Source organism: Brienomyrus brachyistius, chromosome 7 (assembly GCF_023856365.1).
Source record: "Brienomyrus brachyistius isolate T26 chromosome 7, BBRACH_0.4, whole genome shotgun sequence".
NCBI lineage: Eukaryota > Metazoa > Chordata > Actinopteri > Osteoglossiformes > Mormyridae > Brienomyrus > Brienomyrus brachyistius.
The window spans coordinates 6,642,304-6,657,916 of NC_064539.1; the positions used below are offsets into that span (position 1 = coordinate 6,642,304).

Here is a 15,613-nt window from a genome sequence, read left to right on the forward strand (position 1 = left end):
CTCCACCAGAACTAACTGTGACCTTTACCCCAGGAAGTGAACTCCCGTAACAAAATATTTACTTTGGTCGCACGACCAGCACAAGGAGGCCAAAGGCGGCCCATGGAACCCTTGTCCTACCGATGCCTTCCGAACTGAAGATTCACTCAGGGTCAAACTCCAGTTGGAGGCCCTGCTACCAATTAAACAGCATGACATAACTCAACCGGAAGAGGGGTAGGATCAGAGGAATAGTACATTTTTAAATCAGAAGTCTGCTTTCGTTACAAAGTGCATACGGCAACCTTTGTGGGTGTTATTTATGATTGCAGTGTCTGATTTGGCAAAGGGACATTTACAAAATGATGGCTTCCTTTCCTTAATGAACATTAAAAATACCAGAGCCTGAAAATGTGTTTGGTAATAAACTGTAATTCCTGGGACAGAGATGAAAAGCAGCACGGAATCGGTTACACTGTAAAAGCCTGCTTTTGTGTGCGATTATCATTTAAAGTTAAGTTCCTTGCCACATTAGGATAAAAAAACAGGCAGCACATCATTAAGCCAGCTGTGCATAAATGCAGTCTGCTGTCCTCCTGTTGACTTTCTGTCTCTACGTCTTACTATTTTAATCAGCCAATCAGATTTAAGGTAATATCTATGGAGGACAGATGCCCAATGGCGTTCCTCTGTTTGCCAGTGTGGTGCAATACCATCAGGATTTATGGCAATGATATACATTTTTCCTTTTTTTTTTGGGGGGGGGGGATGCTTCATTCTTCATTATTAACTGAGGGAGGTTAAGAGAGAGCCAGTCCATCACTCAGGCTGTCAGAACAACTTTAGCTAATTAGCATTAGCACCTTTGACATGCACATTCACGCCTCTGGAGCCGTCATTAAGTTTCCATTAAATTGATTAACCTATTTGGCACGGTGGGGATGGCTGTAAATATTAAGGATGATCAGTTCATGATCACTAAGGTCTCTGGACACGTTACTGGAGTTTTTTTTTTTTTTTTAACATAACGACCGTGAGATGTGGCCACCAGGGTTATAATATCAGAAGTAGCTCTAAGCTGTTACAAAGCAATAGTACATATCGCATAAAATAATCACAACAACTAAGCTGCAGTTTCTGATGCATGCGGCAATATTTCTAACACATAAGCAATGTCGCCTAACCACATTATGAAATGAGCACCCAAAATTTACTTTGCTGCATCATTCACACGGCTATTGGGCGGCCTTATCTGGCATCATACAGCCATATCAGCAGTTTGAATCTAAGATGATTTCTAACCTCACTGCTACTACCATCTTCAGGCCTTTATAATCAAGTGCTGTCTGCATGAATGTCAAATAAAACAGCCAGTTAGAGATTAACGGCCAGTTGACACTTATTCCAAGTATATTTGCAATAGATTATATTTATTCTGGGGGGAGATCTGCTCTGTTAATCTACTCAGTGTGAATATTGGCCCAGATTCACCTTGACCAGTCAAAAAAATCCATAGGCCAATAAAAATCATCAACCCCCCCCTTGTCATCTTGTGCAACACTGGGTACACCACAACTTGGGATGTGCGATTTGATGATATTAGATTGTGAACGATTGAAAGTCTTCTCAATTTGCTTTTATGGAGAGATCGTTAGTATCCTGCTACAGTTGCAGTTCTGTGGCTCATGTGTGCATCTAAAGTTGTTTTGTCAGCCAAATCTGTTTCGACACCAATAAACTGGTAACTGTAGGTAGTGCCCTGGAGTTCTCCTTCACTCCATCTCTTCCTTTCACGCCCTCGTCCCAACATGCAATGTGCAACGTGCAACACATTCCCCATTTGGCAACGTAAAAAGACCTCACCTTGGTCAGAGCGGGGTATCCAGCGGCCACCTCAGCAGGACAGTGCAGACGTTCCTCGTGGGACACCTCCACTGCATGGGCCCACTGGTCCAGGAAGCCACTGGGAGTGTAGAGGCCACAGTCCCGCACGCTGCTCTCCTGCTCAAAGTCCTCACACACGCCGTCGCCATCATAGAAGTAGCATAGGCTGGGCTCATCTGTGCAGAAGTTGTTACAGGAGACCTTTATGCAAATTCGACTCAGAAAAGCCATGCCACGAAGTTCAAAGGTACAACAGCAGAGTCCCATCCTGGACAGAGCCCCACATGCCAGGATTTGAAAACTGGAAACCTTTTGTTTTCAATTTCAAGCCAGGAATGGCTTTTCTGCCTCCTGCCAGACGGTCAGATCCACAGAAAGGCTGTTACGGGACTTTCGGTGTTATTAAAACTGACGACAGTACAGGATATTCATGGGAATCGCTTCATGTATATATATAAACCCCCCAAGGGAGAGGATATTTCAATAAAAGAGATTAACAACAAAAGGCTAAACACATCACGTGTGTGAAATGATGACACGTGATTGGCTGAGACTGCTTTGGATAAGGTGAATGATGTGGTTAAAATATACATACAATACAGCTCAACTTGTTGTGCCACTGAGGTTCCTGCAAATCTATAGGAATAAACTGAATCCACACTCAAATGGTCATAAATTCAGAACATAGATTTCTGCTGTAAAATACTTAACAGATCTTAAGCTCAGGTTCAGTCTTTTCATCTTTCTGTTTACAGTGGCACTGGCATTAGGTTTAATTGCATTCGATCCCAATATAAGTACATTATTATATAAGTTATGTTCTTACATAGGATGTCATGAGAGAAACAGAGGAAGGACCAGCATTTCACAGACACCCAAACAGCTTAAAAAAAAATAAAAACCCAGCCATATAATTACTTAAACAATCTATGAAATTCAAGCGACGGCTTATCCAATCAGTCACCTTAATAGGGTTCAAGGCGGGGTCTACACTGAACAGGTTGCCAAACCATCACAGCCAACAAACATTAATCCACAGATTAAAAGTAATGCAGAAATCACCATTTCAGCCAGACCACTTATCTTAGGACAGCGGGAAAGACCCAGAGAAGAGCCATGCAAACCTGGGGAGACCATGCCAATTTCACTGGTGCAGAAGGATTTCAGACGGGCCAGGACGAAAGCTGGCAACCCTGAAAAATGACAAACCTACACCAGGGGCGCTGTAAAGGGGGGTAGGGAGTGAGGACGATCCTCTAAAATATTTGGAACATAACTCGATTGGTCTGGATTGGGGGAGGCCAACACGATATGCTTTTATGGGGCCCAAAATCCCTAGCAAGCCTCTGCCATACACACATAACAGGCTAGCACCCCCGCCCCCCCCCCCCCCCCCCCCCGAGCAGTGCTACGTTACATAAAGTTTAATAAAGAGATCAGTGAACGAGCCTTTGGAACAGACCAGCAGGAACCTGATGAACTTCGCCTGATCTGCTCGGATTATGTTAAAAAAAAAAAAAAAAAATAGGATTTTCAGATATATCATTCTCTCCAAGTGAATCTCCATGTCAGGGTGGTGATGAGGTGCTAGAAGTGGGGCGTGGCAGGGTAGAGAGTGGCATGTGACATGTGCCCCCCCCCCCCAAAAAAAAGGACAATTAGAGCATGCATATCTCCTTTCACAATCTCCATTAATGAAATGACTCTCCTCATTCCCTGAGCCTGTCCAACAGACTGTCAGACACACAGCAGACAGTGGCTGTGTTCGTTAGAGTGTCTAGCTTCCCATCACAATGATGACGGGGAGTGAAAGAGTGAGAGAAAAAGAGGGAGAGAAAGAGACACACACACACACACACTCGGGCGCGCACAGAAACATTTGACACATGCCCGATTTCCGCCAGCTCCGCCGTCCATGGAAAAGGCTGCCGCTGGAATCCCTGCGCATTTCCGAAACCGACGATGGCCTCAGAATGTGTCTATGTGGGGTGCCTTTCGGGAGAGCACATAAAACCTGCACCACACAAGGCTGCTTTGTCCCCCCAGCCCGTTTTTCTTGGGTGAAAAGAACGTGGTTAAAAAATACATTTATCTTTTGCGAAAAAGAAAAGGTGTGGATGGTGCCAAGAAAATTACATAAATTACTACTTTTCGAGTTTCTTCTCCTTGGAATTTTCGCGATTTTTCCTTCCCCCATTAAAATGTGGTTCTTTTGATCAGCATGTGTCTGACACTAGCCAACGCACTAAAAACATCATTTACTAGTGCTAGACAACCTAGCAGAAGCCTTTGTCTACTAACACGTACTAAAACATCACGCCTACGCTTTCAGTTCTGTAAAGACATCAGATTTCCAAGGATTATCCGGCAAGACAGACTGTTGGCTTTCCAAGACGGTCGAGCACCTACCGACGCAGTTGAAAAACGGCTCCTTCTTGCACCGACTAGAACAGCCATCCCCATTCACAGGATTCCTGTCGTCGCACTCCTCCCCGAGGAACCTGGAACACCAGAGATCTGGCTGCAGTCTGAGGAGGAATCTACACGCTGCCCGCATTGTATGTGCCAAACCCTCATCGCTCAACCAGCTCAACCTCCTTTATGACAATAAAGTTGACTTTGGCCCATCTCTCCATGGGATGTTTGACAGTTACCTGGCTGGCAGCCTGTACTGATGATGGTGAAGATGATGATGGTGATGAGGGTGACCTCTGACATGTACCTACTCACCTCTGAATAACTCCATCTCCACAGTAAGGCGCTCCGAGTTCATGAGTCAGTTCGGGGGAAGGCACACTCTCCATCTCTCTAGAGAAGGTCAACACTCTGTACGTATAAACCGTCCCGGCTTTCACATCCCTAAGGAAGTAACACACACAAAGACAGGGCTTCTTAGTCTAACAGTACATAATATGCACCATGCAACACATCAAGCAACTGATTTCTATCAGTCAATTGCTATTCTCACCACCTGGAGCTTCACAATGATTAGCAACTCACTGACCATTATCCTGCAAAATTCTGCCCTCATTCTCTCTTATGCTCTACCCACATTTTCCTTGCTCATTTCCCCTTTCTGGTCACTGTTTTTTTTTCCCTGCCTGAATACAGATACGTTCAAACCATTTCCCCATCAACCCCCAACCTCCCTGGCCCCCACAGCAGGCTAAGGACAACTGTCAGTCGGTGGATCCCTGTCCACACCGCATTCCTGGAACCCCCTTTCACGCTGAAAGATGATTACGAGGCTCGCTCCGGCCATATAACCATCTCCACCATATCGGATCCCTCTGTTTGGCTTTTCATGCATTCTTTATTGCTCTCGCTTCCAAGCTCAAGTGTGTAAACCAATACCTGGGGTGCTGGCCCAAAGCATTGGACCAGAGGGGATGGAGACAAACATGAAACAAGGAAAGCAACTCAGTCACTTTGCTGGGCTGCACGCAACCCAGAGATGGGTTGGGCGGTGGGGGGAGGATCACCAGAGTATGGGGGTAAGCGCCAAGTCCACAACCACAGCTCTCAATGGCAAACCACGACCCCCAAAGAACGAGGCCCAGAGATTCATCAGATCACATCTGGAGTGGATTACAGATACAGTCAATCTAAGCCATATGTTGTTCAGTCATTAAAAAAAAAAACTGCATTTATTGTCACCCATTACAAAATGACTGGACGTCAAATGTCTGTTGACAGAGACGCCCTTCCCAGCTGGACAGGAAATGGTGGGCAGACAGGATGACAACACATCCAGAAATTGGCCTTTTGACCCCATCTGCTGAAGAAGAAGAGCATCGGCATCATCTGACGCCATGACGATGCCATCTCGCAAGTTACGTGTTACATGTGCGTTTCATGTGTGTTACATGCATTCATGTGGCCTTCAGATGCCTGAGCTGGCTTCGGGATGCTGGATGCAATTTGACAGAAACAGGCTGTCACTTTTTACGGCATGGACATGACGTCACAAGCAGGGAGCCTGCAGAAAACAGACTGTGATCCATTCGTGCGGGAATGACACTAGCTGTTTTTCCCTCATATGCAAAAAGCTTTCAGACTTAATTTCAAACAAATATCCTGCCGATTACAAGCAAATCAGCCTGTTGCTAAATCACACAGGGCCGATTTATCATACTAAGATGAGTCCAGATTTTGTTGTTTTGCCTCAGTCAAAGATTTCTCAACCAAAAAAGACTTTAAAAATGCTGGGGATGACAATGTGCTATCTAAAAATCTACTTCAAAGTGATTAACATGATTGGTCATGCAGCTTTGTGTAAAGTACCATAACTTCCTACAAATCCTGGATTTCCAGGCAGAATCCATATAACAGAGACTTCCAGGGATTCTACACCAAATATCCAGAGAGGAGGAGACACATTGGACATTTGACAACAGAGGTCTTTTTTTCACCCTAACCAGTCTGAGAAGATGAGGAAAAGGGGAGACTACCTCACTGAGTCAGCTTATCCTGAAAGGTAATGATCTTCAAATGGGTATATCTACAGTTCAGCACATTTAAGCGTTTAAAGCAGTATTTTCCAATCCGGTCCTCGAGGTCCCACAGACAGTCCATGTTCTTGCTTCCTCTGAGCTCTCTGCCAGACTGGGAGCTAGGAGGGAGCAAGAATGTGGACTGTCTATGGGTACCCATGGGAAACACTTTAAGGAATGGCATGTATTATCCTGGACAATTTATTTGTACAAATATACAGTCTTTTAAGATGTTGGCTCCTATTAAACCTTGTTTTATTGCTGTTCCACACAACACAAGCACCCCATAATGTATTAGGGCATCTCCATACTTTAAGTATTGAAGTGTCATATTTATCATATTGCCACTACAGCATCTTTGTAACTGTAATGAAGGACTGTCTGAGCAGACGATGACGGCCCACTAAAATCACGCAACATCAAGGGTCTTATCCATACAGGATAGCATGGAGTCCGACATCAAAAGACCTTTTGCAGAAGCTTGGGATTCACTCCACAAAAAGAAATACAGACTGACAGGTATAAATGTGTTCCAAATCCAGACTGATGTATTTTTGACCCCTGAACTCAGAACAAATCTTGCTTCACCACAGCAGTTTCCTACTGACGCTTACATTCACGCCCCTCTTCCTCAACTCTTCCATTTGACTTCTGGAGATGGAATGACAGTTTCCTGGCATTGATCCCAAAGCAAAAAGAAAACGCGGAGGCCCCGTTTTTTGTTTTTTTATTAACCTCACCAATCCAGTCGTACGAGACGCAAGTCACACCAGCACAGAGGTTCGCTGCCCATACAAAACAGCTCACAGGATCTACAGGTGCTGCCTGCAAAGCGTTTCCAACAAAAAACCTCAGGCATGCCTGCCGCCTTGCTGTAGGCCGAGTGACGTCAAACGCGCGCAAGCATGCACACCCCACGCCACGGCCCTTAAAACACACAGTATAGCCCCTTTGTTAAACTCCTCTTGCCCTATAATAGTGAGAAACTGGTCCCTTTCTCATGTCACGGTGGCGTCTAGTGGCCATGTCCAGTGGAAAACCTGAGTCATCAGTTGTTAATGTGGAGGATTTCATGGGGGGCAGGAAGGGGGTCAGCCAGTTTTTCATCCTCTGAGGACTCATTCCAAGAAGTCCCTAGTGGAACACTGCATGGGAATTGGGGCTCAGTTTCGCTTCGCATCGTAACCAATTTCTGCTATATAAGGTCTTCATATGGAATGCTATGGAAGATAAACACCACTCCAGTAACACTTTTGACCTGGACACGCAGAGTAAACATCCATCCATGCATCCAGCTTCCGCCCACTTACGCTGGTCAGGGATGTGGGGTGCAGGGTAAACGCATAGACTGTTGTGTTAAGCTTCTCCAGTAGCAAAAGAATTGGAAAAAAACATAAAAAAAAATTCTGCTTAACTTATGGAATTTTCAAAGTATACAGATAAAAGGGTTCATGGAAAAAAAGCAGGTGCGTTTTTCTGACAAGCATATATTAAGACCAGATAAAAGATGAGAAAGTCAAATCCTGAATCAGTTTACGTTCAGAAAAAAATGAACTTGCTTAACGTGACCTGCTTTAACCTCTCCTGATACGGTCTCCTTTAGATAAATGTACATTAATTTTATAGATTCACCAGCTGCATAGGGTAAACAAAACAAGTTGCACAATCAAACCATTTCCTCGTCCAGGTTATTTTTTTAATCAATGCTATAAAACCATAGAGAAAATTAACAATAAAAAACACGATAACAGCAGACAGAAGAAGGGGCTTGTCTGAGGAGCGGCTCGAGTTTTCAGGGGGTTCAAGCGAGGCCAGCCTCCCCCCGTCAGCGGAGTTACAAGGTGCTCCTGGTAATGGAAAGGAAGCAGTAACGTTCAGTAAGTGACAAAACAAACAAGTTAAATCACTCGGCGGGCGTAAACGACACGGGCAGCGCTTACGCGTTCGCCCGGCGCGGTTTGCCCAGGCGTGCCGCAGAGAGAAACAGAGCCTTCAGTCACACAGCGAGAAAATATTACAGCCAAGACGCTTTCTGTTTTTTCACACTCCACGGAGAGACAGTTATAATGGGATACCACAGAAAGGCCAAACTGCCGATCCAGCCAGGAATATACCTTTAAGCGATCAGACGTCCGGCGTGTGACTTCCAAAGAAACCGTACTCCTACATTAACTGTGATATTAGTTAACGCAGCATATTTGCAGCGTGCGTTTATGATTCCTGACACTGTCCTCACCACGTCGGCGCGATGCAGGTGACCGACATTATTTCACGTATCGGTATTTCAGACGGTGACTCGTAAAACAGCTGGAAGGCCCTTCAAAGAAGTATTAAAAAGCACCACTGCCAAAATGGCTGCACCCCCTCCCCCCATCATACAGCCCGGGGATATGATCTCTATTATCTAAAGTGGGAGAAATTAAGGCTCTGCGTTTTTTTTTTTTTTTTTTCCTCAGCAGGTCGGCATCTTGCCGGAGGCTGCGGCAAGGTACGTCACCGCGGTTTTTCACCGGAGCCGCCGTTTCACACAAGGCATCGACCGTAGCTCCCCCCCCCCCCCCGCCAAGATAAACAGCCATCTCAGGCACTCATTTTTGGAGGGAAAATAAAAGCATTCGAAAGAATGAAAGAAAAGAATGAAAACAAAACATAAATCACCCCACAAAACACTGTCAGAAAAAGACTATACAGAGACAGCAGTTATAAAAACAACATCGAAGGCCAGATTAGAGACGATAGTGTATTTTAACCAACAGTTATTTAATGATTTATTCAATTTTAATGACTTTTTCAGAGAACATTTACAATGTCAGTCTGAAACAGGCTTATATAAATGGGGCAGGACAGTGGATTTTGCAGCAGCCCAATCAGGTTGACTCCGGACTCTAAAAGGAAGCTGGAACATGATGTCATCTGTTAATCTGGAGATCTGGGATATCAGATCCAAATGTCGGGATCAAAAGCCTCGAGCTTCAGGGCAAGACTTGGGGTGCCTCTGTGAGCGGTCAATAAATCAATGGGCAGAGAACTAGTTTCATAGGGTATCAAGGCTATCATATCTGTGATTTATCGAGGGTCCGCAGGAAAAGGATGGAGAATAAAAGGACCAGGGTCAGGTATTCTGCAGTGTCAGAGGATGGCTTTGACTGCCCCAGGCTGATCGACCCGCCTAAACACAATAGAGAAAGACCGAGCTTTAACCGAGAGAACAAACTCCCAGAATCCCTTAGGTCTACTCTAGGTGTGTGATACTGTCTTACCCTTACGATTCTTATATTCCTCATTTATAAGAGGCAGATTAAACCATTCCTCCCTGTTCAGGTACAGAGGCTTTTTCTGGTATGTTGCAATCCCTAATCTAGGTATAAATTCTACAGCTTTACTCTTTATAAGGTTTATTCTCAGCATTTCTATGTACACCCGCCCCCCCCCCCCATTTCACACCTCCTCCCCGGCTCAAATAACTGAAAGGAAAATCGAATTTGCATGACCTGCTTCCCATTCAATAGCCAAAAAAAAAAAAACTCAATAGCAGTCAATCAATAGTAATAACAAAAGATCGCGGGAAATTAAATTTTTATCTTGCCAAAGATGTAAATGCCATGAATATCCAACAGCACATCTATCCCAGGCTCCCTAAAGAGCTTCGCTGGGTAAATGTTGCTGGGCCTCCCATTAAATAACCTTATCTCGCCTGGCTCTCGAAGGACTCTGATGCTTTAATTACCAGCTCCCTTACGGGGTCCCTCACCTACAAAATTGCAGGAGTTCTTGGTGGCATCCCATGTCCGTCCAGATGGCTGAGCACGTAATATGGGAACCTGAGACGCCTCGGGTCCCGTCTGGGGCCTGGAATTACTGTGGCCACATCGGACAGGCTATCAACAAGACCCTGTGGCAGCTGCATGCACACCTGCGCGTGTGCTTCTCTAGGCCAGTGCCCGTAACGTGCTCTTGCTACATCACATGAGCTTCAGCAAGAAACACATCGCAAGAGGCAGGATTGGAGGCGGCCGAAAAAACACATTAGCAAATATAAGTAAATAAATCACATGTCTGCAGTCAATGCGCCAGAGCTCATGCCCTTGTGGTTAAATGCCTGTCGTCAGTCCCGAACGTGGTTTTATTTAGCCTGTAAATCTTTACTGCGGCCCCTTTCACAATGTCAACCACAGGCAACTGGCACTTTTAAGGCCCCACAATGAAAAGATGCTGCCGTTTCCTTCCTGTTGTATGGGGGGGGGGGGGGGGGGGGGATTTTTCTTTTGTTTAATTTTACTGAAATTTACACACGTGCATAACACGCAACATTTTAGAATTTGCAATTTTGACCTTTTCTACAATGGGTGCTTGATGGAGGAGAGGAACCCCTGTATAGTCTGTGGTCATGAACGTAAGTTCTCAAAAAATCCACAATTATCCCTGATCAACCTGCAGTTGTACTACAGGCTGTATGTTTATACTCCTCAATTTAGGTACTGGATTACTTAACAGCCAGATGGATGTCCCGTACTTAAGTCAAAAAAAAAAGGAGGGAAAGAATTAAGAGAAGTTTGGAAGGACTATAAACAAGCTAAAGGATTTGGGAAGACGTCCATGGCAGAGAACGTGCTTGGGAGGATGTGAGATCGGCAACCCCCCACCCCCCTGCACGCTAACAAACTGAGCGTAGGTCAACTAACCTGATAAAGAAACCAGGCCTTCAGGTTGAAGACCCCTTGAGGGTTCGGTGATTTGACTCGATATGGGAAGGTTAGTCCATTTCTGAACGGAAGGGTCAAGGGATTGAAGTGTAACCAAAGACAACATATAAGTAACTAGATTAATTAGCTAGTCGCTCAATACCGATGGCCTGTCTTCGATCCCATGACCATAGGCTGCCATCTGAAGCCTTAAGAAATAGATTAAGATGGCCCGCGGGTGTGCTTTCAAGCACAGCTGTAATGTCCAGCCTGACAGGGAACACGCAACAGTTACAAAGCCCAAAAGAGAACAGTATGTGGACTGACGAGGAAAATATTTTTAATTCTGAGATTAACTTCGATTTACAAGCACGTCCTTCTTGGAGAGCCGGCTAGAAACGGAAACACTTGAAAAATCAACAGATATAGAAGGACAAGAACAACTTCTCAGGAAGACCCATTAAACAATTAGGTGTTGCAACGTTGATAGCACAAGGGGCCGTCTTATTTTCCGACTGCTGACTGATTGCATCATGTCCCTGCATGAGCTTCATCACCATAACAAGCAATTCCTTTATGGCCGCACATAATGAAACTGAAAAGGAGCCTTACAAAGTAACTAATAGCACCGAACCACATTTTGACACTTGGACTTTCAGCATTCTAAACAAAGAAATGTATTTGTACCATGGTGGGACATGGTGGGTGCCTCAATTCAACCTGCCATCCTAACATCTCATCACATTCTTATACATAAAGGTATTTACAGAGGTTTACAACGATATTCTGATAACCACAGAAGTGTTGTCTCCCCAATAAAAACTTATCCATATAACTTTTTACTAATAACTAATATAACGTGAAAACCCGAGAAAAATGACTATAAAATTGGTATTTTGGTCATTTGTCCTGGGTATGATGTTAAAGGGCATCCGGCCATGCAAGTGGTCCTCAAACCTGCAGGGAAAAATCTGGGGGCCAACATAAAAACTTCACACAGCTCTGACAAAGCAGACAGGCCTCTTTTCTGCTCTCCGTGCAGCAGCCTACAGGAAGGCTGCACGTATGATGAAGGGGATGGGGGAAAACCCTCAGAGGCCTCATCCCCGGAGGTGTCGAAACTGCCGGAGACCCATTGGGGACCAGAATTAGTGTGGTGCTGAGGTGTCGCCCGCTGCATGGCAGCACTCGGGTCCTAATATGAGGCGGCCCATCAGGTCGGTGCATGTCTCTCCGGCATGATGACCATCTTCCACTGCAACTGGGGGAGCTTCATAGACTCTGCATTTCAGTGGCAGCACTCTCTGAGGTATGCAGACCAGGGAGTGTCAAGATTTCCATAGGGGGGTACATCAATTATTAGTCTGCTCGCTCTGATGGCTGCCATACTGCAGCTATGGCCGTGGTGGATCGACTCCCTCCGATAGAGTCCGATGTCACTTCTCTCAATGAACGTATTATGAGACTCAGGCTGAGGCTCTCTCTGGGTGTCCTATCTATTGGTTCAGTATATGCTTCAACTATGGTGAATGATGTCTCCATGAGGGAGACATTGTATTCGCAGCTTCGCTTAGTGGTTGATGGGTGCCCATGAAGTGACTTCAGTAAGACCACTGGCAGTGACAGGCCTGGCTATGATGACTGTCGGTCGGCAAGGGTCTGATGATTGTGGTGAAAGTAACTCCATGTTCCTTGACTTTCCAAAGGTTAGGGGCTGCAGGTCACTGGATGTTGGTACCAGTGCCTTGAGCCATATTGTTGGACTAGCTATTCCAATACTGGTGGCGCGGCGAAGGAGATCAATCACATTGTCATGAGCAGCCTCTAGAGGGTCCTACAGAACTCCAGAGCCTAGAGAAGTACCCAGTTTGTGAATTCTGACCACACACTTGTTGTTGCTACTTTCAAGATTCAGCTTAGGTCCAGTAGGCGACCACCTACTAGATGAATGAGGCTGGACCTGGCCAGACTCTAAGATCATGTTGTTTCTGATGAGCTTGCATGCAGATTTCGTGAGGAACTTACAAACTTGGGTGTGATTGCTGATTTTAACATGATGTGGGAGACTTTCCGTGAAAGACCCTGAAGGTTGAAGAGGGTTGTGCTGGTGTTGCCGGTGTAGAGGCCTTACTTCTAGCTGCCTGGCGATTGGAAGAAGACTCGGCATTGGCTTGTCATCTTCCCTGATTTCCAGTTATTTCCCAAATCTTATGATTGGGACAATGTGACTTTACTCTTATTTGACTATCCCTGCCGGCCCCTGGAGGTTGGGCTCCCCCTTTGACTCTGGTCCCTCCCAAGGTTTCTTCCTTCTTTGGAGTTTTTCCTTGCCACTGTCGCCTATGACTTACTCACTGGGGGCTTTGGGTGCGGATGCTGTAAAGCGCTTTGAGACAATGTAATGCTGTGATAATGCGCTATACAAAAATAAATTTGTTTGTTGTTGCTTGTTTGTTTGCAGAAGATGGTGCTTCATATTGCAGGGCACCCTGGATATTATTGAGAGGAGTTGCAGTGCACGGCTTGATGGAAACTCCAATCTGTACCGAGAACTGAGAAGGTTGGTTGCGAGGGCTCTGAGAGCAGATAAGGAGGCATTTGTTAGAGGGATCTCGGAGCAAGTGACACACCATTTACGGTCCAGGGACCCATGTCCTGCTTATTGAGGAATTGAAGCATTATGCACATCTGAATCTATTCATCAAGGAGTCATAGTCAGGGTGGGTGATGGAAGGGTCTTACTTGGGTCCCTGCAGTTGTGACCTGCTGGGCCGGCTCCTTTCAGCGGCTGTTTAAAGCTGATCCTCTGACAAGAACGTTGGAACATTGGTCCACAGGTCTTAAGGCTGACCCGCTGATTAGCTGTGAACCACCCAATCTCACTGAGACTGCACAGGTGGTGAACCAGCTGGAAATAGGGAAGGCTGCAGAGATCTCTGTTATCTGACGTGAACTTCTCCAGGCTGGCAGTAAGGTTGTTCTCCAGGCATTGCAAGCAGTCTTTGTTTCCATTTGGGAGATGGGCGTCACCCCAACTGTCTGAAAATGGGACTTCTTGTCCCTATCTGGAAAGGGTAACTGCCTGGATTGTGGCAACAACAGGGGTATAATACTGCTCTTAGTGCTGGGTAAGGTCCTTGCTAGTGTCATCCACAGCAGGATTCATGATTACTTGCTCGCTTAACAGCAACCAGAGCAGTCTGGTTTTAAACCTAAGAAGTGTACCATCGACTGCATCTTAGCACTAAGAGTTCTCATTGAGCACAAATGCAAATATTGGCAGAGTTTCTTTACAACCTTCTTTGCAGAATTCCATAAAGCGTTCAACTCAATTGATCAAGGTGCCCTGTGGGACATCCTGAGATTTTGTGGGATCCTTCCGAAGTTGCTGGATATCATAGCCAGTCTGTACATTGCTATTGTGAGTGCTGTGCAGAGTGAAGGCAGAACCTCTGTGTTCTCCCTTGTTGATTCGGGGGTGTGTTCCTGCTCCTACTCTGTCCAATGCTTGCATTGACTAGGTGCTGGGCATGGTCGTGGGATCCAGTGTCTGTGGGATATCTTTTGGTGAAGAAAGAGCCATTGATCATGACTTTCCTGACAATGCTGTGATCTTCACGGAGTCAATGGAGGCTCTAATCGAGGCTTTTGAGACACTGAGCAAGGAGTCTGAGTGCCTGGGCTCGTGAGTGTCTTGGATAAAAACCAAGATCCAGGCCTTTAATGACCTCTTGAGCACAGCCATCAGCAGTGTGTCTGTCTGCAGAGAGAATGTCAACTGCGTTGAGAGGTTCACTTACTCAGCAGCGACATCCATATCTCTGGTGACTCTTCCTAAGAAGCTACACGCCCCCGGTGCAGGTAAAACAAAGTAAGGTGACATGGTTTACTTTTTTGCCGATTTAACCTAATTTTAGAAACTTTAATACTTCCGACAATGGACATTTCGAAATGAAGACTTACCAATTTAGTCAGTGTTTTTTTCATGTTTCTACAATAAGATCTCAGCGAGTTATGAACTGAAATACACGAGAAAGATACGCAGCATCACCGACGATGCCGTAGACTCCAGAGGGTTAAGAAGCTTTATTACTGAGAGGAACTCTGTGGTAAACTTCATTTCAGGTACAGGCAGTATATTGCACATATTGCACAGCGATCACAAAGCGTTATTTACCCAAATATAAGGTCTTCCACAGCCATCGATCTTCCATACCAGGAGCTTATGGTAGGAAACATAGGGCAGACAGGCTGCCAGCATATTGCAGGGTTCACACACACATGCAGGCACACACACATGCAGGCACACACACATGCAGGCACACACACGCGCATGCACACACACATGCAGGCACACACACGCGCATGCACTCCGGGAAATTTAGAGATCCCAGCTGGCGTAACCACAAGTATAGATCTCTGGCAAAGGGAAAATATCACAAGGAACCGATTCTTGTCTATTTGTCAAAGTTCCAGATAAACAGAAAACACCAAGTAGACAGTCATTCTGACAGCTTTACCACTTTGTCAAGAGCAGCATGAGTATCGAGGCAGTGGAAAAGAAGGCACGTGTCC

At 45.5% G+C, this 15,613-nt stretch overlaps 1 protein-coding gene across 2 annotated transcripts in view; it reads right to left on the reverse strand.

Moving 5' to 3' along the window:
* The window catches only part of LOC125746479 (pappalysin-1-like), a 90,809-nt gene that overhangs the window by 40,982 nt on the left and 34,214 nt on the right, over nucleotides 1–15,613 (reverse strand). For both annotated transcript variants that reach the window (XM_049020492.1, XM_049020491.1), the window contains exons 8-10: nucleotides 4,594–4,722; nucleotides 4,273–4,364; nucleotides 1,843–2,039 (exon numbers count right to left, since the gene is read on the reverse strand). In XM_049020492.1, the coding sequence (XP_048876449.1) occupies nucleotides 1,843–2,039; nucleotides 4,273–4,364; nucleotides 4,594–4,722 (418 nt within the window). The remainder of the gene's footprint in view (nucleotides 1–1,842; nucleotides 2,040–4,272; nucleotides 4,365–4,593; nucleotides 4,723–15,613) is intronic.